Below are 15729 nucleotides of genomic sequence, written 5' to 3'. Positions count from 1 at the left end.
AAATTGCAGCCTGACCAGAGCCGAAACACCGCATGACTACCGCCGCATTTTTTCTCTCCATCTTCTTTGGTCGATGCTGGGCAGCCGCCTGCTCAGCAGTGGGCAGCAGACCAGGAGAAAGTGGCGGTCGCGGCGGTACTCTCATCGAAAGCAGCAGCCAGAGACAGCGCAAGGACGATGCACGTCGTGCTTGTCCGGGTGTCGGATGCTTCCGCGCCGCTCGCGAGTGGAGTGGGAAAATTGCCAGTCAGCGGCGGCCTTTCCGAAGTCGTGAAATGAAAGGTTGAGAGATACGGCTTCGGATGCTCCGCTCCTTGTCAACATCACTCTGCTGTTGCTGCCTCTTCTGCTCATCTAACTTACCCACGGAGCGCACCTTGGCTCCCCACCACATGCTCTTCCGCGCCAACGCAGTCGCAACGGCACACATCATCGCCCCTCGCCTCGCGCTTTTGCTCCCAGTCTCGCGGACTGCCTTGCTCCTTCCATCGTCCCGCCGCTCGCTATCTTCGTCAGGTGCTCCTTCCAACGTCAAGATGACCACCGACTCGTACCCACTTCAGCCATCCGAGCCGGTTGATCCGTTTCACGGCCCTTCCAAGACGCAGAAACCCATCAACGTCCAACTCAACGGCGGCTCCAGCCTGCCATCGGCCTCCTCCCGCCAGAGCGCCAAGACCGCACCTCTGCTTCCCGCCTCGCCTCCCACCGGCCGCATCGACAATGCCAAGAAACAGCGGCTGCTCGCGCGCGACTTCCGCTCCGACACCATCACCGCCCCGACCGAGTCCATGATCCGCGCCATGGCCGAGGCCTCGCGAGGCGACGACGTCTACGGTGAAGACGAGACCACCAACTCGTTCCAGGCCGAGATCGCCGCGCTCACAGGCAAGGAGTCCGCCATCTTTGTCCCCTCGGGCACGCTCTCCAACCAGCTCGCACTCCGCACCCACCTCCACCAGCCGCCTCACACCATCCTCTGCGACACCCGCGCCCACATCCACCGCTACGAGGCCGGCGGTATCGCCTTCCACTGCGGCGCCTCCACCGAGATCGTCGCTCCCTCCAACGGTCACCATCTCCGCTGGGACGAGGACATCAAGCCCAACCTCAACCTCAGCGACGACATCCACTTTTCGCCCACCCGCATCATCTCGCTCGAAAACACGCTCAACGGCACCATCTTGCCGCAGGACGAGATCATCAAGATCTCCACCGAGGCGCGCAAGCTCGGACTCATCATGCACCTCGACGGCGCGCGCATCTGGAACGTCGCCGCAGAGACGGGTCTGTCGCTCAGGGAGCTCTGCGACCCCTTTGACACCGTCTCGCTCTGCCTCTCCAAGGGGCTCGGTGCGCCCATCGGCAGCATCCTCGTCGGACCCGCGCAGTTCATCAAAAAGGTGCGCCACTTCCGAAAGCTCTACGGTGCCGGTGTGCGCCAAGTCGGCCCGCTCGTGGCGGCGGCGCGTGTGGGTGTGCTCGAGAACTTCCCGAAGCTCAACGCCACCCACCAGCTGGCGCGCTACGCCGGTCGCGAGCTCGAGAAGCTCGGCGTGAGGCTCACGGCGCCCGTCGAGACGAGCATGGTCTTCCTCGACACGTCGTCCATCGACATCCCCATCCCCGAGCTCGTCGCGCGCGCCGCGGCGCTGCCCCAGCCCATCAAGCTCGGTGGCGGCCGCATGGTGGTGCACTACCAGATCGAGAAGCAGGCCATCGATGACCTGCTCGACCTCATCCGCCAGATGAAGCAGGAGAAGAAGGATGGCACTGGTCCCGTCACCGTCGCCACAGGCGGTGCTGGGCTTTACTCGAGCAGCATGAACAGCGGCAGCAATGGCGCAGGCCACGTACGTTCGAGCAGCATCGAGAACCGCGGACTGGTGTTCCAGACCATCGGCACGTCGTCGCGCAAGCCGTCGGACGACATGCGCCACAGCGTCTCGCTCGTGCTTCCCTTCCCCGACCGCGAGTCGGCACTCACGCTGCAAAAGTCGATCGCCGTCGATCGCGAGCTCAAGCCCAAGGAGGTGCGCAAGGAGTTCACCATCCTCAACCCGTCGTCGCCACGCCCCGAGAACGAGACCGCCTATGTCGAAATGGGCGTCAAGATCTTCGCCACCACCGTGAGACAGCTGAGGCTCAGCGTCAACGCCTTCCTCGAAGACGCCGCGCTCATCTGCAGGACAATGGCCGAATTCGACCCGCTCACAAAGCAGATTGACGAGGCGCGCAAGATTCAGCTCGAACGCGAACTCGAGCAAGGCTCCACCGGTATCGCTGGTTGAACCCCCACCAAGCGCGCAGTGGTTGTGGACACTACTTTACTTAGACGGCGTGGAATGACAGTTGGCGTTTCGATCATCAGAGCACATTGAGAGACACAGACCGGATCGATGCGCGCCTCACGCGGGAGCATGCAGCCATCACACTCGATGACTGAGAAAGAACTTCGCAAAACTGTATTGGGAAACGTGTGGGGGGATACATCATAAGCTTTTGGATCAGGATGCGATCCTTTCCATTGTGGCATCGGTCTAACGGGCCTCTGGGAGGCCACCGGCGCCAGGAGCCGCGCCGTCGCCTCCATCACGATCCCTGCGGCCCTGGTGGGCAGCGACGCTGTTGAGATCCTTGTCGTCGCCCTGTTCGTCGTCGTCTGCCGCCATGGCAGCCGCAATGGCCGCAGCATCCTCGGGGCTGATCTCGTCATCATCCGCCCTCTCTTCCGGCGCATCGTTGCGCTGCTGCGTGGCGCCATCGTCGTCGTTGGAGTCGCCGATCTTGAGTGCGCGGAACTCGTCGTTGGGCTTCCTGTCGACCATGAGCAAGATTCCGCCCGTACCTCCGATCGCCGACGTCAGGATACTCCTGGCCTGCTCCGCCGTCGGTCCTGCACCAGCTGCCGGCGCGCCACCAGCGGGCTGCGCGCCGTTGTCGCTACCAGCCGCATTGCCGACCGCCTGCTGCAACAGCGACTTGACGCCGCCGGCAACCGCAGCCACCGCTCCGCCGTGACTCGAGGGCGTCACGGTACCACTCGCGCCCGGCGCGGGAGAGGAGTTGCCCAGCAGCTTGCCAGCCACCGACGAGGTGTTGTACACGTCCTGACGAACGCGGCTGCCCAGGCCCTGAACAGGTCGGATGGGCACAAAGCGCGACTCGGGCGGGAAGGTGACAAACTTGACCTGGGCCGGCGTGACGCGCGAGTAGTTGGGCAGCACCTCGGTACGCGGCTCCTGCTTGCGCTCCTTCTTGGGCTTGCCCTTGCCACCCGATGCGCCCTTGGCACCATCCTCCTCCATGGCGACATCGCCGTCCTCCTTCTTGGCGGCAGCGCCGGTGTTATCGTCGAGGTCCATCGCATCACCCGCACCCTCGGCCTGCGCACGGGTGCGCTCCTTGTTCCTCTGCCTTGCCTGTGCCTTGGCCGTGGTCGAGAGTACGGCCGTCTCGACGCGCTCCACCTTCTTCTCCGACGGAGGCTTGTACGACGTCGGATAAGCAAACAGGCTCGGCTTGGCCTCGGACACAAACTCGAACTCCGGAATTCGCAGTTCGCGGTTGAGTCCGATGAGCGCCGTCGGCGTGAACGCCAGCGCGGAAAAGTGGGCGAGCGGGAACCAGTACCAGAACTGCGTGAAGAGCGCCATGCCCACAATCGCCGGCATGTTGGCATTGCCGCCACGGCTCTGCAGCGAGATGGTCACGTTGCGGCCGCCCGCATCCACGAGACCCTGCGCGAGCGCCGCACCAAACTTGGCCATGGCGTCCTCGTGCTTGTCCGAGATGATCTTGTCGAACGTCTTGCGCGCATTGGTGACGCGCGGGTTGAGCGTCTCGTTCTGCTGGATAAAGATCATAGAGAGCGCGATGCACGCGCCCTGACGCACAAAGTCGACGGGATCCTTGGTCATGGGCTCGAGCAGGTCGACGGCCTCGTCGAGACCCGTGCCGGCGCACGCGATGCCGAGCGCGAGCGTGCTGCCGTATCGCACGTGCGGATTGTACGACTCGGAGAGCAGCTGGACGATCCTGGGCACCTGGGTGGGGTTTCGGAAGAGCAGGAAGCCGAGCGAGGTGACGGCAGCGCGGCGCACATCGTCGCTCACGTCCGAGACGGCAATGTGCAGCAGGCGTCGTATCGCCTTGTTGTTGGCGGTGCCGGCGTATGCGAGCGCGATGGTGTAGACACCACCGTAGCGCAAGATGGCGTCCTTGTCTGCGAGGAGCGTGTCGATCATGGCCTCGGCCTTCTCCTCCTTTCCGTAGAAGAGGAGGGCGATGCCGATGGCGAGACCACGGATGATCTTTTCGTGCTGCGTCTCGTGGGCGTACTGCAGCATCTCCTCGACGGCGCGCTCGGAGCCGGTACCGAGCATGACGAGACCCATGGCGTACCCGCTCGCCTCGCCGGCGACGGCCGAGTCGGTGTAGAGCACGTTGCGCAGCTCCTCGTACACCTCTTCGTTGCCGCTTGCCATGCCTGCGGCGCCGAGGCCGAGCGCGGCGCCGTGCTGGACGATCTCGGCGGGGTTGCTCTTGAGCGTGTTGGTGAGCAGCTCCATGACCTCTGCGCCGTGGTTCGCGTGGATAAGGCCGAGCGCGAATAGACTGCCGCCCTCCGAGTAGACGCTGCTAGTGACGCCGTCCTGGGGCAGGTAGGGACGCAGGATGCTGATTCCCTCCTTGAGGTTGCCCTTGTTGAGGATGCCGAGGGCCGCAGTGGCGGTGAACTTGGACCAGTTGGACGCCTTTGCGAGCCACTCGAGGTTCTCGCGCAGGAACTTGTCCGAGGTGGTGCCTGCGTTCATGAAGGCGTTGGCAAAGCTGAGCGCCGAGTGGTAGATGGAGCTGCGTGCGTCAAGAGCCTCCTTGGTGGCCTTGAGGATGGGCAGATCGGCCTTGTTGGAGCGCTTGAGGAACTCGAGGTAGAGCTGGATGCTCTCCTCGCCCTGAAGGATGGAGCGGACGCGGTCGACGCACGACTGCACCGTGGTGGCATCGGAGGCGCCGTTCATGTCTGCATCCGCCTCGACGGTCTCGGTCTTGACGTCGGAGGCGGCTGCGCTGGACTTGGACGAGAGGTCTCTGCGCACGTTTTCGAGGAACTCTTGGGTGGCGCTCTCGGCGAGATCAAAGGCAAGTTGGTAGGTGACGAGAAGCGGGTCGTGCGGGGTGTTGGCTTGAGACGAGCTCGAGGGCTGATGCGCGTGCTGGATGAGATTGAAGAGGAGCTCGGATGCGAGCTCGGGGGCGTTGAGGTAGACGTAGCACTGGCCGATGCTGAAGTGGTCCGGGTTTGGCAGCCTCTGGAAGAGCTTGACGAGGAGGTGGAGGATCTGGTTGCGGACCTCGATGGAGGGCACGACGCCGACGCAGCTCTCGAGGACGTAGGTGAGCAGCTCTGCGTCGTGGGTGACCGAGTAGACCTCTTCGATGATATCGAGGCGCTGAGTCTCGAGGGCGATTCCGAGGGCCTGCTTGAACTCCTTGTCTGCGATGCAGCGCGCGAACATCTGATCGACAATGTTCTTGAGGCGCGGGTCGATGGGAGCCTTCTGGGCTGCGGCTTTGGACGCCGCAGCATCGGCATCGGCCTGTGCGGTGGTGGAAGCGGCGGAGAGAGGGGCCGTGTCCTGGATGTATTTGTCGATGGCTTTGGAGACGACGGTGTCGACGTACTCGTCCTTGACCTCTACGTCGAAGAGCGGGCCGGCACCGAGCGCAAACATGAGCGCCTCGTCGTGCTCGCCGAGGTGAAAGTAGATCTTGGAGGCGATGAGGGCGGCGAGCTGACGGTCGGGAAAGCGCTCGTCCTCGTAGAGGATCTCGATCTTGGAGATGGCGTCTGCGATCTCTGCCCAGAACTGGTGCACGAGCGAATCGAGGCGCTTGAGGGCGTACGACTGGAGCTCGGGTTCTTGCTCGTCGAGCAGGGCGACGATGCCCGCGGCCGAGGTGACGGGGGCGACCATGATTGCGCCCAGTGTGGAGAAGCTCGGAGCAGAGGCTCTTTCGAGGAGCGCGGGTGGAGGCCAGGAACGCCGATGGAGATGCCGATTCTGACTGCCGTTTGCAGTGGTGGTGAGATCGCGCCGGGCAGGTGAAAGGGGCGAGAAAGAGATGTGCGGACAGGACAGACGTTGAGCGAGTCGAAGAACGTCCGAGTGGTGGTGGGCGGTAAGAGATGGTGGAATACGACTGGCTCGCGAGGGCGTTGCGTGGGAAGGCTGAAGCGGCTCAGGGCTGCTCCGCTGACGACGCGACTCGGGTCTGTTGGTTGGGCCGAGCGCTGGCTTCTTCGTGCCTCCAATTCCACGCAGCTCTGGCCGAGGGCGAGCGCGATGTGATCGACAAAAACCTCCACTGCAGCTGAATTTATTTCAAGACTTGAGAAGTGGTGGTCTAACAAAAAATTGCGAAAACCTCCACTTGGCAGCGCGTCGAACTGAGCTTTGCGCGAGTCCAACACTTGGCTGCTTTCGAAGCTCCTTCCCGTCACGATCACCAGCAACACTGTTCCGGAGTGGCGAATGCGCACATAGCACGCGATCAGAGGCTAGGAAGCGCCTTATCCTTTGCGCCAGGCGACCATCGCCATTCGCCCACGATGCGGTTTCGTACGCAGGTGGCCGACGTGTCGATCTTCACGCGCGTGGTGCAGTCGATCGGCAAGGTGGCCAACAAGTGCATCCTCAAGCTCACGCCGGACAAGATCCACATGATCTGCCTGGGCGATACGGACGGGACGCAGATCTGGTCGCAGATGCAGGTGGACTCCATCTTCCAGGACTACCGGATCGAGTCGAACTTCCAGAACCACATCAACCTCGAGGTGTCGCCGGATACGCTGCTCAAGGCGTTGCGGTCGGCCAACAATGCGTACAGCGTGATCCTGCGTCTGGCAAAGAGGGGCAAGGATCCGCTGCTGAGCTTTACGATATCGGCGCAGAGCCACACGGGCGCCAAGTTGGAGGTGGTGCAGGATGTGCTGATCAAGGTGCTCAAGCCGGCCGAGATGAGTCGTGTGGTGGAGCCGCTGTGTCCGGAACCGGACGTGCACATCATTCTGCCCAAGCTGCTCAACCTGCGCACGGTGGCGGAGCACATGCGGTCGCTCTCGGATATTGTGACGCTGTCGGCGAATCGTCAGGGCGAGCTGCGTCTGTCGGTGGCGGAGGACGAGGTGAGCCTGGACACGACGTGGTCGAATCTGGCGCATCCCACCATCGAGGCGTCGCAGTCGAGCACCGCACAGGCTCCGGACGACCCGGCCGAGCACAAGAGCGTGCATCTCGAGATGAAGTCGTTCCTCAAGTTTCTGTCGAGCTACATTGTAGCCACCACGACGATCGCGTGCATCTGCGCCAACCACTGCGCCATCTTTTACGTCTACATTGGCGATGTGGATAAGAGCAGCGGAGTCATGACCGTAAGTTCTCGCTTGGCCGTTTCATCACCACTCTCGTTCGGACAGCTGATTGAGAGTCCGTTGCATTGTCTGAATATCGTGCACAGTTCTTCCTGCCTGGGGTGGTGCGCGAGGATTGAGGGCCGCCTTGCGTGCCGTATGTAACACTAGTCTCGGGCTTTTTCCCCAATGTCACCGTCAACGTCTCAAGCAGTCTAGTCCTGGAGCGCGCGGAAGAAGCTGTTGTAGGCGCCCTCTACGTCGAAGAGCATCTGGCGTGCCTGGTCCTCGTCGATCTCGTCGCTGGCCTTCATCTGGTTGAGGGTGATGAGCCACTTGAGCAGCTTGGCACGCGTGTCGCTAGAGTCCTGGTCCTTGGCTGCTTCGTCGCTGCGGCTGTATCCGCGCATGAGCTCGCTGAGCATGGGATGGAGCTGGTCCTTTGCGCGCAGCTTGAGCTTGAGCGCATCCATGAAGGTGATGAAGTTCTGCGTGGTCTCGGCGACCCACTTTGCGCGTTCGGACGACGACTGGGTGGTGGACGACGAGGCGTGCTCCACCGTCGCAGGCACGCCGACGTTGAGTCGATGCACGGCGGCGAGGTAGTTCATGTTGTACGTGCGCATAAAGTCGTTGAGGTCGTTGATGGGTTTGGACGACGAGCTCTCCTGGTCGACAATGAGCTTGAGCATGGTCTTGTACTGCGCAAGCAGGCGCGTGCACGCGGGTGCGTACTCCTTTTCGGAGATCGACTCGCGCACATAGGCGCGCTCAAGGTAGTCGAGGGCGACGATCAAGCTAAAGAGCGTCGCCATGTTTTCGTAGCGCTCGCGGTCATGGTTGTTGGTGTAGAGCCTGGCCTCCTCGTATGGATTGAGCTCTCCGTACGAAGAGCCGGACATGGCGAGGAACTTGACGTTGTGGGCCAGCGCACGGTTGCGAGAAGCGCCGCGCAAGGCGTAGCGACGGCTGCGGAACGGGACAAGAACCAGATGAGAGCTGCGGGCGGTCGAGGAAGGGATGGCAGGATGTGACGGTGGAGGGCAAGTCTGGGGATGGATCCGTGCGGAGAGTGGGTCCCTTGAATCGGCGATTTCTCGCGCAACGCCTGGATTTCAGCAGCTGAGCGAGGCACAGCCATGCACCAGATGGCGAGCGGGGCACCGACAAATTGCGCGCTGGACCGGCAACGCACATGCGCGAGGACCCCGTTGCCTCCACGTCAGAAAGCCGAGGGATTCGGCTCACCCGCATCTTTCCATGCTCGCATCACACCGTCACCTCGGCATCACTCTTCTTCGGATCATCCGCTCGCACACGAGCAGCATTCCCACACACTTCGAATCTTGGCTGCTGCTCAGCTCATTCAACCTTGATCGGCGGATTCAGCTTGGGTCGGAGCTGCCGCGCTTGAGGCTGAGTTAGTTCTTATTCAAGCATACAGTACGATGGCCTGCTGCTCTGACCGATCGAGCGCCTGGTGATCTCGCCCTCAACACCGCCACTGTCCTGTCCTTGTCTCAAGCAGCAAATCCATCATGGACCACGGCACCGATCCACCACTGCATCTCCACCAGCATCGCCACGGCCAAAGACCACAGCGTCTCGGCACCACACACGACGCTATGTCATCCCCCTCCGGCTCGCTTCCGCAGCATGCATCTTCTCCATCCTCCTCCACCGCAGCATCGCCACCACCATCCTACTTTGTCCGCTCTCACCAAGCGCAAGACCTTCAGCCCAATGACGCTCCTGTCTCGTCGGACCCGGCATTCCCTCGCACTCCCACCACCGATGCCCAAGACGGCCAGCATGAGCCAAAGCATCAGCGCGATCAAGGCCCAGTGCTTTCAAATCACACGCGCGCTTCGAGCTCCACTTCGATAGACGGTCGAAACAGCATTGCCGTGGCCATCAAGTGCCCCTCACTCGACAAGGATTCGGCCGTGGTCAGCGCCAGCCTCACCGACACGGTTCTTTCCCTCAAGCGCAACATTGAGCGCACATGGCCTGGAGCGCCTCGCGCCGAAGGAATGCGCTGCATTCGCTCCGGTCGCATCTTGCAAGATTCGGAACTACTCGCGCAGCTGGCCCAGAACGTAAGTGCGCTCAACCAGCAAAATCTGCCCGTGCCTCACCCTATCTTGGCAGGGGACACATCTGCGGATAGCCAAAGCTGACATTCCCCTTCTCACTTTCTGCCCCCATTCTGCAACGTGAACGTGCATACGATAAGCTCGAGCAAGACGAGCCTCTCTCCCTTCATTTGGTCATTCGGCCAGACGCGTGGTCGGACCCACAAAATCGACCCACCCCCTCACGCCGCAGCTCCTATCTGCGCCAACAGCAGCAGCAACTCTTGGAGCAACAGCTTCAAAACTTGCCCCGTTCCGCACTCGCCAACGAGGTTCCCCTGACCCACCACGCCGACGTCAACGCTTCATCGCTACACGTGGCTGCATGCACTCAGTCCCCTTCGCGCCCCACCCCTCAGTTCGAGCCGTACTTTTCCGACCCACGTCCTCTGCCAAGCTCAAGCTCAGCCGCATCTCCCAAGGGTCCCTGTTCCCTTCAAACAGATGGCGCTTCGCCATTCACATCACGCCCTGCAGCCATGCCAGCGACCGCGCGAGCAAGCCAGGCGTCGGCCGACGCTCACGCCGTCCTCGAGCAGACCCTCCGCGTTACTGCACCACAAAACTGGCCTCTGCTCGTCCAAGTCCTCGAATCAGCATGCGACGAGTACGTCCTCATTTACGAGGCCATCTACAACCAGGCTGTGGCTGCACAAAAGCTTGCGTCCGGCCGGCCAGATGATTCATCAGCACCCGAACTCTCGCCGCCGAGCGAGCTCCTGACCGATGTCGAGATCACCCTGCTCGGGTGGGACCCCGTGGCGCTGCCCGGTTCAGACTGCAGTGCGGGCTCGACCTCGGAATCGCAAGGCGAGATGCAATATCTCTACCAGCAGGTCTCGCACCGCGGCTTGCCGTATCTTCTGCGCATCTCGAGCCAGCCCATCGACGTGGAGCGAAGCGAGGCGCTCAACACGCTGCTCGAACGCATCACCGTCCTTCGCTCCATGATCGACAAGATCGACAACATTATCAGGCTCGGCAGCCTCTTCGGAACCGCCTCATCGGCTCCTCTCATCGGCAGGGCCGGCGCTTCCAGCCGCGCAATCGACGCTGATGCCGCACGTGTCGCTGCACCTCAACAGCGCGGCCGCCTTGCCCATGCGACGAGCGCAGTGCGAGATTGGATCGTCGGACTGCGCACCGTCACGCTGGCAGATGTAACGGCGGTGTTGGTGCCGATGTTCTTCGTCGGCCTCAAGGTCGGCCTCCTCCTCTCGGTGATGCTGCCTGGTGCAGACACCGTGAAGCGATACTTTGTGATCGGCATGGCGGCGGTGTACGTGGTGTTCGAGAGCTTCCGCATCGTCCAGCGCCGCGAGCGCGCGAGGCAGAGGATGCAGCCTCGACCAGCGCCACCACGTCCCCCCCTCGCTGACGCCGGCGACGCTGCTCCTGGCAATCTGAACCGGGCTGCGGGAGGCGAGAATCGAGGCGCTGGAGTCGGAGCGGACGTCGCTGCGCCCGCGGGAGACAATGTGCCGAGCGCACCGTCGCACGAAGAGCAAGTGGAGCGCCAAGCTACGGAAGAGCCGCTGCGGCCGCTGCCGCCGCCGCAGGCGCCCGCGCGCTTCCGCTCACGCTCGAGGTTCACGTACGACTGGTGGATCGACCACATGGCCTTTATTGGTCTCGACTCGGAGGATGCTGAGCTCGGCTTGTTGCCGCCGCCCGCATCGACGCGCGGTGGAGCTGCGGGATCTTCCGCGCAACCAGGCACGCCGCACGCGGACGGATGGGTGACGCGCATGGTGTCTTCGAGCTGGGTGGTGCCGGTGGTGCTGTTTGTGGTGACCATGATGCCCGAGGTGGAGCAGCGGCGGAAACGCGCCATTGAGGAGCGCGAGCGCGTTATCCGCAAGTGGACACGGCTCGAGCACGAGCGTCGCCAGCGTGCACACGAGATTCTTGCCCAGCAGGCCGAGACGGACAAGCCGCCCGTACTGGAGCGCGTGATTGGGCAGGATACGCTGCTGCAGGTCAAGCGCACGCAGTACGCGGATCGCATCGCGCGCCAGCGCCGCACCACCGAAGCCGTCGATGTGGACCCCGACGACCTCGATGCACGTGCGGCACTCGCAGCTGCCGCCGAAGAGGACGACGACGACTTTGAGGACATGAACATCTTTTGAGCCTAGCTGCACACATTCAATCTGAGCCTTGTGCGAACACACGCTGGATTTTTCGAGTGCTACCAAGTGCAGGAGTACATGACAAGATGTTGTCGTATTGAACAGGGGAATTGTGGCGAGGGGGGTTTAGAGGATCTTGTTCATCGAGTACATTTTGGTTGTGACGGGCGTGGGGATGTTTGTTGTGATGACGGGCGCCTCGTACATGTTGATCTTGCCCTTGCCGGTATCGATGATCTCGGGGAAGTGTTTGCTGGTCGTGTCGTCGGCGTCCTTTGTGTCGTTTCTCGCTGCAATAGCGCCTGCAAGACCGGCGGTGGCTGCAGCCACACCAGCCTTGACCTTGCCAGCCACCACGCCTACACCATCGCCCTTCTCAAACGCCTTTTTGGCCTTCTTCTCCGCCTTTTCCTGCTCCTTCTTGGCCTTAGCAGCCGCCTTCTCTGCTCTCGCGTTGGCAGCTGCAGCCTTCTTGGCCTCCGTATCCACATCGGGAGCAACCTTGGATGCCGAAGTGGCTGCCTTGCCGTCGGGGATCTTGATGAAATCGGCCCGGCCATCCTTGCCAGCAAGCTTGTCGAGAATGTAGTAGCCCTTGCGCTCGAACTGCACGGCTGCACCCTGCTGAAGCGCAGCCACGTTGTGGTCGGCAAGTGCAACGCTGTGGAACTCGGAGGTGGGCGTGACAAAGTCGGCAAAGTTGTCCTCCTCCTCGAGCTTCTTCTTGGTGATGAGGTAGTCAAAGTCGAGCAGGTTCACGTCGACCAGCGAGGCGTCCGACGCACTGGGCGCCAGCCACGTCACCTTCTTCTTGGTCTTCTTGAAGTCGCCGTCCAGGTTGGCCGTGGCCTCGATGGAGAGCACGTTGCCAGCCGCATCGGTCTGCTTCGAGTCGATGATGACGTTGCCCCAGTCCATGAACGTCACCTCCTCGCCCTGCGCAAACGAGCGCGCATCCGTCTGCTCGACGTACACCACCTCGTCGAACACGGTGACCTTGTTGCCGAGGTCGGCGTTCTTCTTGTGCCTCGGCATCTCCTTGGAGTGACGCTTGGGTGCGCCCTTGACGCTCACCTTGACCACACCCTCCTTGTCGAGCGCCACGTAGCGCGGCACGACGGGGTCGATGTGTCGCTTGTTGATCGTCCAGATGTTGTCCCACTCCATGTTGATGATCTGCTGCGAGGGGCCCTGGGCGAGGATGAACTCCTGGATGGTCTCGATGGTCATGCCGCGCCTGCGGATGCCGCGCACGGTGGGGAAGCGCGGGTCGTCCCAGCCGCCGACGATGCCGTTGTCGACGAACCACTGCAGCTTGCGCTTGCTGAGCAGCGTGTAAACAAAGTTGAGACGGCCAAAGTCCCAGATGTCGACCTTGCGCAGGCTGAGCGCATCGAGCATCCACTGATACTGCGGGTTGCGGTCGCGGTACTCGTTGGTACGCAGCGCGTGCGTCACGCCCTCGATCGAGTCGACGATGGGGCAGGCAAAGTCGTACGTCGGATACACCTTCCAGGTGGTGCCGGTGCGGTGGTGCGAGACGTCTGGGTTGCACCTGTAGATGACGGGATCGCGCATGGCCTTGTTGGGGTCGTCGAACGAGAGCTTGGCACGCAGGCACCACTTGCGGCCGTCGGCGGAGCCGGTGGACATCTCTGCGAAGCGCGTCATGTTTTCCTCGATCGAGGCGTCGCGACGCTTGGAGGGGATGCCGTCCATGCGCTCTGCGCGCATCTGCTCCTGGAGGGTGTCGTCGGCGTACGCCTTGCCGAGCTGGATCATCTGGATGGCGTACTTGTAGAGCGTGTCAAAGTGGTCCGAGGTGTGGGTGGTGACGTCGCCCTTGATGCCGAGGAGCGCGAGGTCCTCGATGATGGACTGTTCAAACTCCTCCTTCTCCTTGCTGGGGTTGGTGTCGTCGAAGCGGATGATGAGCTTGCCGTTGTACTGGCGCGCAAAGTACTGGTTGAGGATGGCGGCCTTGGCGTGGCCGACGTGGAGGTAGCCTGAGGGCTCGGGCGGGAATCGCGTGACGACCTGACCCTGCTGGGCGTCCTTGAGGAAGAGGTCGAAGCCAGCGGCGGTCTTCTTGTTCTTGAACTTCTCTGCCTTTGCGTCGGCGAGCTGGACGAGCGCATCCGAGACGGGCGCGAGCGAGTCGATGTGGTTGAACCATCGCTGGAGGTGGTTGTGGAGGCCCTTCTTGACGAGGCCGATCACGGGCGAGCTCGTGCGGACGGCGGCCCAGATGGCGACATCGGCGGCGGTGATGGAGTGGCCGACGAGGAAGGTGCGCAGGGCAAGGTGCTGGTCGAGGTCGTCGGCGATGGCGGTTGCGGTCTGGAAGTTGGCGAGCGCGAGGTTGTCGCCCTGGCCGATGTAGAGGTTGACCTGGGCGCTCTGGTCCTTGTCGGCGCCGGAGAGGCCGAGCTGTGCGTAGTAGGAGGCGAGCTCGCGGACGATGTGGACGTAGCCCTCGACGGGAGCGGCGTTGGGGAGGAGGAGCGTGGGAGCCACGCCGTCCTCGAAGGAGAGGGTGATGGACTGGGCAGCGTCGGCGGCGCTGACGAGCTTGGCAAGGGCGAGGGGCGCAAGAGGTGCGACCTTCGCCTGAGGGTCGAGCTTGAGCGTAGGAGAAGCCATGACTGGTTGAGATGCAGTCAAAGCGCTTTCGATATGGTGGAGGAAGGAGGGAAGGCGGTGGAGCCGAGCCAACTTTTTCGCGGCGAAGAAAAGGCGCTTCAGACCTTGCACTCGATAGGAAGGTGATTTATTGATTGAGACCACTTTACAGCACGATATAGCTAGATTCTGGATCATTGATTTGGACTTGGCATCGCCCATTTTCGAGTCAGCCGTGTTGCGCTCGGGTGTGCCGTTAAGTCGATGCAGAGGTCGGAGCCGAATTTCGGCGTTGCCGCTTCCAACTCTGCCAAAGGTCACATCCGCTACCTCTGTCTCGACCATCACATCGTTGCTGGTCACCATCATCGCCGTTTCCATACAATGAGGTAAGTATCACGCTCTCTCGCATCGCATTCACCGCTCGGCTTTCTCACTCACCTCTCTTTTCTCCTTGTCGCGACCGATTCGCACCCACGCACAGTCAATACGTCAACGTGCCCAAGTCCGAGCTCGACCAGTCGCAGATCCGCGAGCTGGAGCAGTACGAGATCTCACAAGGACCCCTCTCCGTTCTTCAGCAGTCGGTGCGCAACCACACGCAGATCCTCATTGCCCTTCGCAACAACAAGAAGCTGCTCGCGCGCGTAAAGGCGTTCGACCGCCACTCGAACATGGTGCTCGAAAACGTAAAGGAGATGTGGACCGAAGTGCCCAAGGGCAAGGGCAAGAAGCCCGTCAACAAGGACCGCTTCATCTCCAAGATGTTCCTCCGCGGCGACTCGGTCGTCCTTGTCCTCAGGAACACCGCATGATCGCCTTTAAAAGCCGCTTCCGCACCAGCCTCGCCGACAGATACCCTCGTACCCTCCCATACATCGGCATCGGCATTCTCAACCACTCTCTACCGACTCTCGCAGCAAAAGACTTCCGCGCACAAAGCGTCCGCAATCTCGGCAGCAAAGCCATCCTGTATTGTATCAATTGCAAAAACTTCATCGGACCCCATCTCGGTTCATTTGCACTCGGCCTGGCGTTCATCGTTTCATCACTGCGCGTGCCTGCCGGGGGGCTTACCTCATACAGGCCCAAATCTCCGGCGACCTTGAAAAGCCGAAGCCATCTCAACATCCGGTCCGTGATCCGCCCGGTCTTTAAGTAATGTCGACTCGGCGGCGGTGTTGGGTGTCCACACGCTTCATGGAAGCCACACTCGATCGTCGTTGGCTTTGCACTTTCATCATTTTGGTCGGCTTGTTGGGTGGGTGGTTTCCGCTTGGCGATTGTGACGTTGTGGCTGAATGGCGGATGTGAGTGGGTCGAGTCCAAGCCGGGATGAAGTGACGGGACCGTGTCGAATGGGAGAGAGGGTGCAAACCCACAAAAACGCCTCCTTCATCCACCGGCATCTTCGCTCGGCATT

General features: G+C 61.8%; 7 protein-coding genes across 7 annotated transcripts; 4 read left to right on the top strand and 3 right to left on the bottom strand.

Annotated features, from left to right (window-relative positions):
- Positions 1-392: 392 nt before the first annotated feature.
- Positions 393-2291, top strand: PAN0_014d4914 (threonine aldolase; the record flags this gene model as incomplete). Its single annotated transcript, XM_014799620.1, has 1 exon — positions 393-2291. The coding sequence occupies one exon, from the start codon at positions 393-395 to the stop codon at positions 2289-2291; it is 1899 nt and encodes a 632-aa protein (XP_014655106.1).
- Positions 2292-2540: 249 nt separating this feature from the next.
- PAN0_014c4913 (26S proteasome regulatory complex, non-ATPase subcomplex, Rpn2/Psmd1 subunit) lies at positions 2541-5981 on the bottom strand (the record flags this gene model as incomplete). The annotated part of the gene is made up of 1 exon (XM_014799619.1): positions 2541-5981. One exon carries the CDS (start codon positions 5979-5981, stop codon positions 2541-2543), a length of 3441 nt encoding a protein of 1146 aa, XP_014655105.1.
- A 635-nt stretch (positions 5982-6616) lies between these two features.
- PAN0_014d4912 (cell cycle checkpoint) lies at positions 6617-7557 on the top strand (the record flags this gene model as incomplete). The annotated part of the gene is made up of 2 exons (XM_014799618.1): positions 6617-7438; positions 7525-7557. 2 exons carry the CDS (start codon positions 6617-6619, stop codon positions 7555-7557), a joined length of 855 nt encoding a protein of 284 aa, XP_014655104.1.
- Positions 7558-7632: 75 nt separating this feature from the next.
- Positions 7633-8319, bottom strand: PAN0_014c4911 (vacuolar protein sorting-associated protein 28; the record flags this gene model as incomplete). The annotated part of the gene is made up of 1 exon (XM_014799617.1): positions 7633-8319. One exon carries the CDS (start codon positions 8317-8319, stop codon positions 7633-7635), a length of 687 nt encoding a protein of 228 aa, XP_014655103.1.
- Positions 8320-8955: 636 nt separating this feature from the next.
- PAN0_014d4910 (uncharacterized protein) lies at positions 8956-11684 on the top strand (the record flags this gene model as incomplete). The annotated part of the gene is made up of 2 exons (XM_014799616.1): positions 8956-9516; positions 9588-11684. 2 exons carry the CDS (start codon positions 8956-8958, stop codon positions 11682-11684), a joined length of 2658 nt encoding a protein of 885 aa, XP_014655102.1.
- Positions 11685-11810: 126 nt separating this feature from the next.
- On the bottom strand, positions 11811-14327 carry PAN0_014c4909 (glutamate-tRNA ligase; the record flags this gene model as incomplete). The annotated part of the gene is made up of 1 exon (XM_014799615.1): positions 11811-14327. The coding sequence occupies one exon, from the start codon at positions 14325-14327 to the stop codon at positions 11811-11813; it is 2517 nt and encodes an 838-aa protein (XP_014655101.1).
- Positions 14328-14570: 243 nt separating this feature from the next.
- Positions 14571-15121, top strand: PAN0_014d4908 (pre-mRNA splicing factor; the record flags this gene model as incomplete). The annotated part of the gene is made up of 2 exons (XM_014799614.1): positions 14571-14695; positions 14791-15121. 2 exons carry the CDS (start codon positions 14571-14573, stop codon positions 15119-15121), a joined length of 456 nt encoding a protein of 151 aa, XP_014655100.1.
- Between the last annotated feature and the right edge of the window lie 608 nt (positions 15122-15729).

The sequence above is a fragment of the Moesziomyces antarcticus genome (assembly GCF_000747765.1).
Source record: "Moesziomyces antarcticus DNA, scaffold: scaffold_v10014, strain JCM 10317, whole genome shotgun sequence".
Lineage (NCBI taxonomy): Eukaryota > Fungi > Basidiomycota > Ustilaginomycetes > Ustilaginales > Ustilaginaceae > Moesziomyces > Moesziomyces antarcticus.
Note: the sequence above shows the minus strand (reverse complement) of the source record. Positions and strands in the feature narration are given on the sequence as shown.